At 53.6% G+C, this 14,746-nt stretch overlaps 1 protein-coding gene across 1 annotated transcript in view; it reads right to left on the reverse strand.

Moving 5' to 3' along the window:
* Positions 1-1,718: 1,718 nt before the first annotated feature.
* Positions 1,719-14,746, reverse strand: part of PFKL (phosphofructokinase, liver type) — a 43,948-nt gene continuing 30,920 nt past the window's right edge. The window contains exons 14-22 of the mRNA XM_019512773.1: positions 14,345-14,415; positions 12,236-12,323; positions 11,324-11,476; positions 7,475-7,639; positions 6,505-6,566; positions 4,893-5,004; positions 4,408-4,507; positions 3,541-3,646; positions 1,719-3,040 (exon numbers count right to left, since the gene is read on the reverse strand). Coding sequence (XP_019368318.1) covers positions 2,893-3,040; positions 3,541-3,646; positions 4,408-4,507; positions 4,893-5,004; positions 6,505-6,566; positions 7,475-7,639; positions 11,324-11,476; positions 12,236-12,323; positions 14,345-14,415 — 1,005 coding nt within the window. The 3' untranslated portion in view covers positions 1,719-2,892. The remainder of the gene's footprint in view (positions 3,041-3,540; positions 3,647-4,407; positions 4,508-4,892; positions 5,005-6,504; positions 6,567-7,474; positions 7,640-11,323; positions 11,477-12,235; positions 12,324-14,344; positions 14,416-14,746) is intronic.

Here is a 14,746-nt window from a genome sequence, read left to right on the forward strand (position 1 = left end):
TGTTTTACAGGATATAAAATTGTAATGGGAGATGTGTTAATTATCTCTACCTCTGAGTGAAGCCTTAAGGCAGCACTGCTGCTTCCTGTGTGGCAGCATGTGCTGAAGTGCCCCATGTGTCCGCATGGCTCCCCTGGCACTGGGGGGGTATGCTGCTGAGTAGGTGTCAGTCAACTTCCTCAGCCCCCCAATATAGCCACCCTTGCAGCCCACCTCTGCAACTGCTAGGGGGCTAGCACTAGCCTTCTAGCCATGGCGCTACCTGGATGGCTCTTTGGGGACTGGAGGGTGGCTGGGCTACCACTGTCTAGCTCAGCCCTGTATACGGCTGCCCGTCAGCCTGGCTTCTGCACCCCTCCCACAATGACCATCCATGATGAGGGCCCATCACGAGGGTCCCGTCCCTTTTCAGGGCACAGCAGTACTCCTGGGGCAGGTGGCTGTTGAGTTTCAATATCAAGTTGTACTTTCCTTTTCTATGGCTGGGGGCAGGGGGGAGAGGAGGCAGCGGCTGGTCCCAGCAAGTCTTTTTGTCACAATGCATTTTTTGCATACTTTTTGCATTTTCTGCTGACGGACAGACTGACAAGACACACGGTGAGAAGCGAGACAGAGGCAAGGGGGGACTTGCCAGGACTGTAGGCTGCTCAGTGGCAGAGCTGGGACCAGGCCCCCATTTCCCAGATGTCTGCAACTGATGTGACCCAGAAAAACTCCTGCATCAGCATCAGGGCTTGGAGGTTTCTTCTCCATTTTATTTCACTACCAGGGGGTGCAAGGCAAGGAGGAGGCTGCTTGCTCTGGTATGCAAGCTTTGCTTCTGCACCTGGGCTTGTCCAAAACTAGGGAAACCCCAGCATTGCTTTCTTCTCTGATCGTAGCTCCAGCTGCTCCCTGCCCACAAAACCACACAAGCTAGAAAACAGCATGCAGTCCATGCCTGGGTGAGATGGCAGCATCACTTCCCATGGGACATCACTGGATTTCCAAAACACTGAGAGTGCAGGCATGTACAACCTCCGTGCTCACTTAATCCCATCTTACATCTCCAAGGAGGAGGCCTGGCACTGCCCTCCATAATTCCTCTCCCTCTAGACCAGGTGAAACAGTCATATATATTTTAGCATCATATCCTTGAACCCCATCCCCAGCTGAAGTTGCAGCAACCAGCTGACTTCACCCTGTGTTCCAGGTGTTAGCTTGGTTGTTCCTAGGAGTCTGCAGCTGTCCCTGTACTCAGACCTGGAGGTTTTCCTCCCCATCACCCCCGTGAGGCCTTGTGCTCCAGCTACATTTGCTTGGCAGATCTCATTTCTCCCTTCCTGCTACAACAGCATCCCCCTTGCCCCTGAACTCAGGGAGTGTTGCAAAAGGGACTTGAAGTAGATGGATAGGGACAAGTAGGCTGCCAGAGGTGAGGTGAGTGGCAGTGTGGTCTCCCAACCTCTGGCTGTAGCACTGAGCCTTATCCAAGTTGCACACCTTTTCCTGGGATTCATACTTAACTACTTTCTAGGCATTTTCCTGAAGTAGCTTGCCCACCTCAATGACACCCAGTTCTTCTTGTCCCCTCCTCTGCCCTTCATCAACATGGGAAAGCCAGTTACCAGCATGGCACTCAGCCCCTGCCCCATGACAGCTCCCCCTGGCCTGTGTGGGCAGATGCCCTGCCCCTCAAGCAAAGGGCGCAATCACCATTTCCCAATGACACAGATTTCGGTTCAGCAGGTTTTATCTCTAGGAGACACAAGCAGTGCCACTGACAATACAAGACACAGATTTCACAGAGCACTTGGACACGGCCCAACCAGCTAGGGTTTTGCTGAGACATAGGGGTTGCCAGCTTGCAGACACGGCAGCAGTGACAAGAGCGGTCACACCACTTTGGTGGCTCAGGAGAAACAACATCTACAAGTGGCTGGATAGAGCCAGGCCCCTCGGTTTGTGAAAAGGGCCAAAACAAGAGGCTACCTCAAGCATGCAGGCAGCAAGGGAAGCCAAGTGCATCTCCCAAGGGCTTCCCAGATGCTGTTCTAGCAGGCAGTACTCATTGTCCCAGCATCCTGGGTGATGTTGTTTAGCAGTGTCCCAGCAGAAGAGGGGCTGCGAGGCAACATGCAGGTGACACGTGCATGCCACATTGGAAAGAACAGAAGGAAACTTTATTGAGTGATCAAGTGGTGGCAGTAGCGAGCCCCTGGGAAATGTCTCTACCAGCACCCTGTCCTCAACTCTGTATCTTTCTATGCTTCCCTTCAAGTTCACTGGAGGAAAAGGAACTAAAATCAGGACATCTGTTCCCATAACTGTGTTGCTAGATACTGAATCCAGGCACTGAAATCATTAAATAGGAAGAATAAAAATGACAGGGTGCGAGACAGAGGCTCTGCCCTACCCAGATGGGACCAAGAGAACCATTCCCCAACCTCCCCACAACTTGGATGGGACCTGCGATTTTGGAAGTGGAGCTGGAGACACCCAGAAAGGGCCTGCTTTGCAACAGAACAGAATCAGGCCCTCCCAAAGCACCTTCAGCCAGGCCCCATATCACAAGTCATTGAAAACACAGGGCTTGGCTGGCAGGCAGCTATCCCTTGAGCCCAAGCTCCCAGCAGCTGCTGGGGGAAGGGGCAAGTCATGGAGCCATCCCACAGGCAGCATGAGCAAGAGAGGAATGTCAGCTCCTCTTGGAGGATGGCTGAAATTTCCCTGGACCCAGGAAGTCTGTCACTGCCACCACTGGCTCACGGTGGCACTGGGTTTGGCTTGAGCATCCAGAAGCCCCCACTTGTGGTACCCAGGGGCTGGCATTCAGCTAGCACTGCACTCAAAGGCATTGGAGGGGCTAGGGGAAGGGGGCACTACGCAGCTCTCGTGGCTGGGTGGGCAGCTCTAGAACCCCTTCTCGATGCTGAGGGTGCGCCGGGTGACATGCTCCATCTTCCCTGAGATATACTCGGTCAGGCTGATCTGGTAGTTGGCCAGCATCTTCAGCATCAGGCGCAGGTTCAGCCACCACTGCTCCTGTGGCAGCCGGTGCCTGCGAAAGACAGCATGTCACACATCGGGCCTGGCCAGCCTGCCTCACAGCAGCCATCAACTGAGCCCAGACAAACTCATGATGCCTACTTGGCTTCACAGTGAACTGAAACTGCCAGACCTGGGAACACCCCCATGATCAGCTAAAATACATGAGAACTCCGGGGGAAAGGTAAGTTTTCAGAAGCCACCAGGGGAGCTGAGCTTCAACAGGATTGGAAGCAGATCATGCCCTCACTCTCACCTGTGGGCACAGCTCTGTAGTGCAGCAAGGCTGGACTAGACATTAGGGTGGCAGTAACTGCATGCTTAGGTCTATGACCACCTGTGGGCTCATGCCCTCACCCATGACTCCACCAAGAGACCAGCGCTGCCAGCTTATCTCCAGCTCCTTCCAAGAGCACTGCCTGGGACTCAGGCCTGAAAGACACCTCATGGATGGCTGGGCAGGAGGGGATGGGCCTGACAGATGCACCCCCTGCACCCCAGGCTAGTACTCACTCAAAGTCAGTGACCTTCTTGAGCTCCGTTACAGGGCTGAAGGCCACTGCCTTCTTCCTGAGCCCAATCACGCAGGCGGTGTCCCCGGCGTTGGCAAATACGCGTCCTGTGGGGGCACAGGCTAGATGTTACTAACTGCAGTTGTCAGGTGGCATCTGCCCCCAGTGTGGAGGGCCAACTCACCCTGCACTGGCAAGGGGCTTCCTGCCCCTGGGGGCACAGGAGAAAGCCCATTTCACCACCACCCCTGGGCCAAGCCACTACAATGTACTGTGAGAAAAGCAGGCTGCCAGCTGGAGCCTACAGAAATCATGTGAACCCTCTGGGAGAGGGGCATGAACTTGAAGTCACCTTGCAGTCCTGCTCTGTTTGAGAGGAACTAGCAGGGGCCTTGCCAGCTGTGCCGTGGCCTGCCCTAGTTATCAGGTAGTCCAGGTCAGTTGTGGCGAAGATGCCTGTAAGCCTGGGTCCTGGGGTCAAAAGCCACAGGCTATCACAAAGTCCAGCCAGATAGACTCAAGGGGACAAGAGACATGAAAGACCCTGCACAGGCCATTTCCACAGGTCAAGGTTGGGCAGATGAGGAAAGCTCCAGTGACATGGCCTACACTGAGCCCAATACACAACTCATCCAGGCTGCAAGGCCATCCCCTCCTGTCCCATCCAGTCTAAAGCTGACCCCTGGCACTAGGGAGATGAGCATCTGCCTACAGTTAATGCCCAGGTAGCCAGAGCTCAGGCTCAGTGAGGTCTGCTCTGACCCCCAGCACCAGGGCCTACAGCTCCTGCCCCATTCCACACAGCAGCTGCACTCCCATTCCCCAGAGGCTCAGTGCTGCTGTGCAAGCCAGGAACACTCTGGCCTACCCTTGCGATAGACTTCTTGCAGCTTTTCTGACATCCACAGCACTGCCTTCACCCCCAGCTTGGTGCTGTAGTTCCGGTCAAAAGGGGTGGGGGCACCTCCCTGCAAAACGAAACCATAACTGAGGGATGCAGAATTAGCACCAGGCCCAACTCAGAGACCGTGGGTGTTGGGTTTGTGAGGCAGAGGTACCCCATCCACTCCAGGCTGTGAAGCGCAGGCAGCAGGCTGTGCCCTCGACCTGGTTGTTTTTCCACCCAACTGGACAGTGGGAGCTGCTTGCTCCCAGGGTGGGAGCTGCCTGAGAGAAACCTCCAGCAAGGCTGTGCAGGGAAAGACAATGCCTCTGCACTGCTACAGGGGTAGGAAGGCTGGGAAAGGAGAGAAGCAGCTCCTTGGCCTCTCCCCCTACCCCAAGCTCTCATCCATCTCCCACCTTGTGCCCATCTGAACAGAGCTCTCCCAGCACCACTGCCACCCCATATACCTGCTGCAGGTGCCCGAGGACATTGATCCTGCAGTCGAAGATCCCTTTGCCTTCGGAAGAGTACAGGTTGTAGAGAAACTCAGTAGTGTAGTGCTCGTGGCACTTCTCGTTGCTGGGGGGAGAGGGAGGAGGAAAGGGAGAGTCCATTAGAGGGGTTTTGGGTGGATGGCTCAGCCTGCTGTGCAGTGGGGAGTGGTTGTGGGGCAAAACATCCTCCACCAGGCTAACTATGGCAATAAGGAAAGAGCAGGGAGCTGAGGCAGCTGTTGTCTCTCCAGCCACATAGTGGGGACACAGGTACCTCTCTGATCTCTGCCATGGCAACCTGTGTAGCTACCCCACTTTCGCGGTCACCCACATGACACTGCACTGGCAGCTCCTCTTTCCCCTGGATTTCTGCTTGTCACATTTTCTCCTTAAATGCATTGGTTTGTACTTTCCCAACCTGAACCTCAGTTTACTACAGTGTTTGCTGCTCACAGCTCTAACCTCTTTGGCCTCCAGGAGTTCAACTTTGCTTACACCTGCCAGGCTGGGAAATAAAATACGGATTTAAAGCTCAAATCAAGAGTTCCCAGTTAGCCCCTAGGGCAGCTGAAAGCAACCCCCTCAGAAGAGCAGGTCCTGCACAGAGGGTGCTTGGGGTGTCACTAGCTCCACAAGGCAAACAGCCAGCAACCTGGGCCTCAGAACTGTTTCACTGGCACTCTTTGCAGTTCAGTCCAAACTGCGGTAAGAACTGGTTTTTGAGCCACTGCTTAGAGCTTGAACCTACATGTCTTTCTGTGACCATTTTGAGTGCAACAGCAGGCTGCAAGTGAAGGATGAGGACTCCATTCTGCAGCTGGCCCTGGGTGAGTCTCCCTTCCCAATGGACTGGGCTAGGTGCTAGTTCCCCTGGGTTGCTTTGCTAGTGACTGAGGCTATTAACTGTTTGAGGTTCACTTAATGCTTAGTGATTGAGGTTTGTTCTAAGTTGTGCGTTTATCCCTTTCCCCCCTTGTAATAATCCCTGTTTTACTTGAATGCTGCTTGCAAGTGGGGAGGTTTGTTCATGTTAGAACAGGGGTGGGCAAAATGTGGCCTAGGGCCCGGATGTGGCCCGCCAGGCCGTTCTATGCAGCCCATGAGGCCCCTAAAAAATTTAGGAAGTGAATATTTATCTGCCCTGGAATGCCTGTCATGCAGCCCTTGATGGCTTGCCAAAACTCAGTACGCGGCCCTTTGCCCAAAACAGTTGCCCACCCCTGTGTTAGAACATGCAGTTAAAATTCATTTTCTCAGTTGTGTGGGGGCTCAAGCCAGATTTACAAAGGTGATGTTAAACCTTTAACTTTGTTTCTGCTGTCCAAGGCCTGGCAGAAGTGCTAAGTTTACATGACATAAAACATGTCAGTAAAAAAGTCTGGTTGTCAGTAAAAAGTCTGTAGCTTGTCAGTAGAAAATAAATGTTCTTGGGTCAGCAACTCTGTCATGGATGCAGGTAGGTTTGCTGCCCCAGTTCATGCAGTCTGGTTGTGTTTTGTGTTGTGGGTTAAGACCTTAGTTCTGTTTCATGGCCCTCTGACCTCCAGACACTGGGGCAGACAAAAGGCCCCCCAGGCTGACTCACCGGAGTACCAGGCCTCTCTGAATATCAGTCTTCATTTTGTCAGTCAAGTGTTCAACATTGGCCTAGAAGACAGACATGGGTGGGCTTGTAACTGCACTCTGCACTGTCCCCCCACCCACCCATGCACATGAGTGCTCACTCTTGCTTACCCTCCCGTCCACACTGGCTCCACTCCACCAGGAGAGCAACCTGCTCAGCACAAACCATGCTCTACCTTCATCCTATGAGCAGAACCCACCCCTTCTCCCATCAGGGCCTGGCAACCAATAGCTACTATATGCTGTCAGGGAGGGGAGGCTGCGCAGTCCAGGCATAACCACAGGCCTCTGAGGGTGCATCTTTGTGAACACGTGGCCAGCATAGGACCAGGACCAGGGCAGCACAAAAGTGACCAGGTGGAAGATATTGGACATTTCCCCCCTTCCCCATTGCCCATCTCCTTAGGCTCTTCCCTGGTGGGAATATAATTCTAGTTTGGCTGAGGTATCATTTCCTCAGCTTCTCAGACGACTTCTGCTGCTTTTAAGTCCCTTTGCCCACTCCAGAAAAGGGACCCAGAGCTTAAATGTACTGCAGTCAGAGAGACATGATCCTCATGGTAGCAGGCATGATAGCAGCCTGTTCAAGCAACAGCCCAATCTGCTGCTGTTTTCTGCTCCCTGCCCTGCACTCCCTGCCCAATCTGTTGCTCTACTTTCTGCTCCCTGCCCTACCTACTGCTATGGTGCCTGTTCCCTCCCTCATCTGCTGTGTGCCACACAGGTGTTGCCTGTGCCACTTATGGCATGTGTGTTGAAGGTTGGCCACCCCTGTGCTACAGGAGAGGCCTCAGGCAATAAGTGAATGCCAAAGCAAAACCATCTCCCTAGTCACCTTACACATATATGGAGTTAATACCACACAGAGACAAACAGTTCCCCAACCTCAGCCCAGGCCTGTGGCACATCCGAGGACCACTCCTTCCCCTCACCTTTAGGTCATGAATGGTGAAGGGCTCCTCATATACGTAGGCAGCATCCGCTCCCACGGCAATGCCAGTCACAGTAGACAGGTACCCGCAGTAACCTCCCATGGTCTCCACGATGAACACACGGCGCTTTGTACCAGAGGCAGATTGCTTGATGCGGTCACAGCTCTGCACAAACAAGAGGAGGGAAGAGGGTTGTGTTCACACTGAGGTCTGAACCGCGTGAGGTGCTGGCATCCTGGCTTGAGAGAGAAGCACTAAGAGGCACCTAGTGAGAAGCAACCCTCACGTAGACCTGGGTTTACCTGCATGGGCGGATCTACAATTTTGAAAAGGTGAGGTGGGGGAAATGCACATGGTGAAGTGCATCATCACATAAAACATATTTTTTCCAGTTAAAAAGAAACTAGAAGCTGCACTAATACACCATGGTCCTAGGGCTGGATTAAAGCAAAACCAAAAATAACTTAATTGGAATAAGTTAAAAACAAGCTGCAGACCTATGAAATATGAGCTTCATCACCAGAAACAGGGAACAGATAGCAACACTGCAGAACAAAACTTGACTGGTGGGTACAAGACCATTAAAGGTAAGAGAGGGTTGCTAACACCTGTGGAATGAAGAGTTTAGAAGGGATCAGGGAGGTGATAGTGAACCATGAAGTCCAATGACTCCTTCAGCACTGCCTGACCAGAACTGCAAGGCAGCTGGTTTTAAGCTTTGTGGGGAGCAGGAATCAAAGGAGGGTGCAAGTGCACCCCTTCTGGATCTACCCGTTTACTTGCATCCCAAGCAGCCCGAGTCCTGGTTACAGGACACTTAACTGGACTCCCAGAACTCATACTGGGAACGAAAATGCAGAATTCATGATGAGAAAATTAAGCCCCAAGCCAAGCCTCTCCTACTGGGCATGGGTGTTCTGCCAAGCATTGCTTTTCAGCTGACTGATAACGTGCAAGCCCTCACAGCCATCTCCCCTACCACCCTCAGGCACGTGAGGCTCTGCAGTCAGCGGGCTCCAATAAACCTCATGCCAAGCCTCTATCCAGACATTCTGTTGGGGCACTGATACCACTGCACAGAGGCAGGGCCTGGCAGACCATGATCTCTGGTCTTGCAGTGCTGGTGAGGGAGGATGGCTGCTGCCTCTGGGTGCTGGAGGTTGTAGACTTTAGCCTGCCACTGGTATAAGCACTGCAAGATGGCTGGGGCTCTTCCCTATAACCTGGCGTGAGTCAGTGGCTCCACAGACAGTGCTTGGAGCATGAGTGAGCTGAGGCTGCCCAAGGAAATGGCACTGTGTTGACCAAGTAAATGGCTGCAAAGTCAGAGTGCACAACCTGGGACAGCCCAGGGAACATGCACTAGAAGCGCAGATAGGTGGGGTGCACAGGGGAAAGGTGCCTCTTCATGACCCTGCCTTTCATATTTTTTTTTTTGCACTGACACCCTTTTGTTGCATTGTGTGGCAAGCTGAACATGACGGGAGATGACAAAAGCCACAGGACACTGGGGAGGTGAGAGAAGAAGCACTTGAGGATTGTGGGATAAGCACATGACAGTGATGTAGTAAAAGAGCTCACAACATGGATACTTAAATAGTCATTGTTATGTTCCAGAGTGAATACCTGACAACAAACAGCATAGTTCTCACCTTGTGGGGCTGTTGGACTGCACCTTTGCAGTTGTATGTAGGGGCTTAGACCAATGCTTTAGGTCTCTAGGTAGGGATGTTTAGACTTTGATTCCACTGCGGATGGAAACTTTCGAGTTGGAGTCAAGTCCTATGGCAAAGGACCGGGCCTTAGTGCAGGTGCTCTAAGACTGAACTGTATGTGGAGCCCTGATGATCAAATTCCATAACATGCGGGCTGAACCCCAGGCTGGGTGTCTGCATCATGGCCCAGTGCTATCTTTGGGCAGCAGGCAGGTTGTTGGATACAGATTTCCAAGGCTCCTTCTCCGAGTTTGGAACTGGCCAGGCTGCAAGAGGGGCTTGTAGGATGCCTGCAACACAGGGTTTCCTGCAGCAGGTGGACCCACGGCTGGGAAGATGGATGAGGGGTGGCTGAAACATCCTAGAGTCAGGATATGCCTGCATTGCCTCTCAAAGCTCTCAAAAAAAAATCAATCCCCCCCTGCCTTGTCTGGTCTGGCTACAAACACTCCAAACCCAGAACTGAGGGATGTGATATTCCAGGCAGGGACACAAGGATCAGACTGTCTGCACTCATTCTCAGTCCCCAGGAGAGGAAGGTCTGGTGCCAAGACCCTGCATTGCTTCAGCTGACAGTGGGCTGCCAAGAGAAACATCAGAAATGTGCTGAGAGACTGACAGCAACTCACAGCCTGGTTGGAGAGCACGTGGGTGCTTCTAGTAAAGCACTTCACTCCCTCCATCTGAATGGAAGCTGGCAGGGCCACGACATCACTGGAGCAGGACGTTCAGGGCAGCAGACCCTGCAGTTAAACGTCAGACCAGCATCAGCTCCCTAGTCGGCCCAAGAACACACCACACTAGTCTGCAGGCAGTAGGGAAGAAAGATCATGCCCACTTTCAGGGACTTTGGGTTTCAACTGAGGGGATGGTTGCTCATCTCTAGCTGGTGCCTCTACATGCTGCTAGTGCTTCAAGAGTTCCCAGGTGCAGAAAGATTTATCTAGAGGGGATGTTTAGCCGTGTTTGAATGATTATGCGATGTACTGACAGCAGAATCCGTCTAAGCCATGACCTACCTGGCTAGTGCCAGGAGAAGCAGTGGGCTGGTGGGAGAGTTGGGTTCCATTACTGAACAGAACAGAGTGCTGGATGTGTCCCAGGCACAATCCAGGAGCTCATGCCAGTCCAATACCAAGTGCAGTGGGCCCTGAGTCACCAGCAGACACCAGATGAATACATCCACAGCACTGCCATTCATGTTTGTACTAACAATGAGCCTACATGCTGCACACAGACAAGAAAGACAGGGGAGCAGCTGTTCCACCCTTCAGAGGAGGAAAAATAGACATCTCTCTGTGCCTGGCAGGTCTGCAGTCCAGGAGGGCAGGGTGCTGGGAGGGCAAGCTGCTGTAAGGGCAGGCTGCAGCTCACCTCCTTGCAAACTGCTGTATATGCTCCCCAAGAAAGGCCACTGGCCAGCCTAGCACCCTCCTGTGCTAGGAGATAGGCTTCACCATAAAGCTCCTCTGTAGAGGAGTGGAAAGCAAATGGCAACACCCTTGACTCAGTGTGCTGGCAAGGGTTGCACAGTGCCAAGCACAGCCCCCACCCTAACTACAAAACCAACTGCAGGGGTGTGCCATCCACAGGACCTACAGGTCCAGGTTGGCTTCAGGCTGAGATCAGCCTGACATGGTCCCTGCAATGACCAAGCTGCTACGTGGGTCTGAGCTTCCTTCATCCCTTCCCAAGCCATGGCTCTGACTTGCAAAGCAACAGAGAATGAGGCAATGGGGAATTCAGGCCAAAGCTTCCTGTCAGAGTCTCTCCTCACAGACTGCTCATCCCAGCCTGCTGGTCAGCTCCAGAGGGCTATACCCATCTCCCTCAGTGAGGGGCTCATCCCTCCCTTGCCTCGTCTGCTTACAGGGTCTTTGCTACAATAAGGTTTTACTGCCAAGATAAAACGTCTATTAAGGAACGAACCTCAGGCCCCAATCAGAGACTGGCTCTGCCGCTATCACTGCGCTATGTTTCAGCCAGGCTCCTACCTCCAATGTGTACCCAGTGCAATGACCACACAGGATACAGGGGAGAGGGAACATACTTCACTGCAGCAATGGGCTCCCTGCCTGCCCTGGCAGAGGCAACTTGCTCTCCCTCTGCCCCTTGCCCCCGAGGCTCAACTCACCTCCATAGCAGCATTAACGGCCGTATCAGAGCCCAGGCTGAAGTCAGTCCCAGGCACGTTGTTACTGATGGTGGCTGGGATGACACACATGACGATGCAGAGCTCCTCATACTGCCCCCGTGCCTCCACCAGCTGCAGCACCCCCTCGTAGGCCTGCAAGAGGCAATGGGCTTAGAGAAGGAAAAATTGTCAGGATGATGAAGATGCTTTCCCTTCTTCCACCAGCTACAGGGGTACAGACAGACCAGTTCTCCCCGCATGGGGCAGCTGCCTTGGGGCTTCTCATGTTTACAAAAGGAGCCAGGGTTTGGCAGAGACCAAAATCTCTTATTCACCCCTCAAAGCAGCCCCCAGTGACAAAGAGCAATCACAGGAGTCCCTCAACAGCATGGAAGAGGGGGAGAGGTAAGAGATTAGTTGCCGGTCTTCCTCTTAACCTGCCACCTGCCTGGCCCTCAGAGCCATCACTGGTGGCACACAGCCAGCGTGCCCATTAGTGACTGGACTAAGACTACTGAGCCCACTGCAGGCAAACTTACAGCTCTTTGTAAGGAAACTCATCCATTCACTCACGCTAAGAAATTCTCCTGACATCTCTGCTGGTTACTGTTTAATTAAAGCACACATGCCAGCCCTAGGCAGGGTTTTACTTAAAAAGGGATGGCAGCCGCCTGGCATTGTCAGAGGGGTCATTAATCAGCAGGGAACATTCACACTGTGCTGGGAGCAGCCAGCACAGGTCTCACACAGGGAGGAAGCTGCTGCCCTCAGACAACAGAGGCTCTATTGTGTGCTCAGACGTCTACACAGTGGCCAGCAGAGCAGGCGCTGCTTCTGGGCTGGCATTCTCCCACCAGCTCGCAGAGGCACAGCAGACCATTAAAAGAAAAAGGACAGATGCCTTTACTGCACCTCGAATCCTCCAATGACCAAAAGGCTCTGGATGTTAAACTTCCGCACAGTTTCCACAATCTTCTCCATGCATGTCTTTGGAAGAGTTCTGCAAAAGAAAATGACAAACAGGCTGAGTGCAGACCATCCACATGAAGCCCTGAGATCCACACATACATAGATTTACATCCTCCAGCTATACCATCCATGCAGCAAGCAATGTGGAAAGATTCCATTGGGGCACAGGAAAGTCCCCTAGAAACCTTTACTGGATGGGACAGAAAGAAAACTCCCTCCCTGTAACTTATGAGCTAGAGCTTTCCACCAAGGGCAGGAGACAGAATGGTGAGGACAGTGGAAGTGGTCTCAGAAATACACTCCCATGCAACTAACAAGCTAGATGCAGGAGTGGCTGGGCCCCTTCTGATGCAGAGGGTCATACCAGAGCATGGGTGGGCAAAACGGCAGATCCAGCCCATGGCTGGATTCCATTTTCCAGCAGCCCTGTTGGCAGTGACTCCTTTTGGCTGCTGCTGTCTGACCCAGCCCCACTGCTTGGGCACCCCGGCCTGTTCAATCTGCACCCGCCACCAGGGGCAGGACCTGGGTAGGCAGGGTATGCAGCAAGGTGGCTGGGATGGGGCCGCATCTGGGAGCAAGACAGGCAGGTGAGATTGGGGAGGTGGTGGGATTCGGAGCAGTGACAGCACAGGGCCAGGGCAGAGCTATGTTGCGTTCCCTGCATGCCCCTACCTGCACAATGGGCTCTGCCCCAGCCCTGGCCCCATGCTGTCCCAGCCCCATGGTCCTGGGGTCTCCATGGAGACTGGCCAGGAGCCATGTGGCTGGGCTGGGAGCTATATCCAGGGCTGGGACCAGGATCTTGGGGCAGCGACAGTGTGGGGCTACGGCCGCAGCAGAGCTGCAATCTGCTTGCTGCATGATCCTGCCCACAGAACTTGTGCTTGTCGCGTGGGAAAGCAGGCAGTGGATTGCAGCTTTGCCCTGGCCCTGCCAGCCTGTCTTGCTCCTGGCTGTGGCCCCCTCCCAACCACCCGGCCAAGCACCCTGCCTGCATGAGTCCCACCCATGATACTGGGCATGGGGTGGATGGGCCAAGGTGCCCGAGCAGCGAGGCTGGGCCCAGAGAAGATACAGGGATGACGGAAAACAACCATGCAGCAAGAAGGTCTTGGAGACTCCATGGAGGAAGCTCTGCAGAGCTGCTGTGGTCAGAGCAGACTGATATGGTACAGCTTGGTCAGGAAGATGCGACCTGTTGAGGTTCTGCTCCCAGTTGGCTCAGACATGTATAAATCCCTATTTACAACCCCACTGGCTTCAGAGGTACATCTCAGAGCACAGGCAGCTCCTTGCTGCCAAGAACCCAAGAGGCCATCTATGGTGGGGTGAATGTTTCTCTCCTTCAGTTGGGGGAAGTTTCCTCTACTCAAGGGTCTTTGCTCCCGACAGCAGTCATCAGTTCCAAATAAACCCTGAGCCAAGTCCCCCTGGCAGCTGTGCTGTAACCACAGCAATGAACTGGCCAAGGGACCCACAGCTCTCTGCAGCAGGCCATTCTGCTGTGCTTCCACAAAGCTAGAGAGCACTTGCCATCTATGGCACCTCTAGATTCTGGGTCCCAAGCTGCTGGGATGCAGCCATTTCAGTTTGCTGCCTTCTGAGGCCAGTGACTTGAGATGAGAAGCTATGGCAGGGCATGCCCCCCAGCACGCCTTGCTGCATGGGGGCACGAGGCCAGTTCGGTCTGTCAGCAGATCACAGATGTTTCAGGGGTGTTGGCTGCAGCTGTGTCGGTCTAAGGACATAGGCAGACAAGGTTCTTTGGGTAGATGTGATATCTTTTATTACAATGACTCAATAGTTGTAAAAATTGTCCTTTGCAATTTTTGGGCACATCTACCCAAAGAACCTTCTCTGCCAACAGATAACAGAGACACTTCAGTCCTGGCCTTCGTCATCTCCAGTTCTGTCCTGCCCCATCTCAGGTGTCCAGTGAAGCCAATGAGGCATGGAGTGGCTCTCCCACCACTGCCCTCTCCCTTCCATGTACGGCGTGGGGCCAAAGCCCGCAAGGGTTCACCTGCCCAGCTCACCCGTAGCACTCACCGCTTGGTTCCCAGCATGGAGCCGCCACGTCCCAGCCAGCCCGCCACGTCGTGCCAGCCCACCTCGTGGATCTGCAAGAGCCAACACCTTGTTTCAGTACTGGCAATAGTCCCCCATCCCGGCCGTGCTGCCAAAAGCCCCAAGATATCTACTCAGCAAACCTGGGTGCTGACAAGATGGCAGGCTCCAGGACAGTGATCATCGCCTGCTGGAATTCACCATCCAGCGCAAGGTGGCAAAGGCATGTAGTAAGGCAGCGGCCCTGGATTTTAGGAGGGCAAATTTCAACGAGCTAAGGAGGATAGTTAGGGAAGCGCTGAGGTCCCGGAGGGGAGGGGAGACAGGTGTCCAAGGAGAGTGGTTGCTCCTCAAGGAGATGATCCTCCAAGCTCAAAGGAAGGC

This window comes from Gavialis gangeticus, unplaced genomic scaffold, assembly GCF_001723915.1.
Source record: "Gavialis gangeticus isolate Ggan-Ray unplaced genomic scaffold, GavGan_comp1, whole genome shotgun sequence".
Classification (NCBI taxonomy): domain Eukaryota; kingdom Metazoa; phylum Chordata; order Crocodylia; family Gavialidae; genus Gavialis; species Gavialis gangeticus.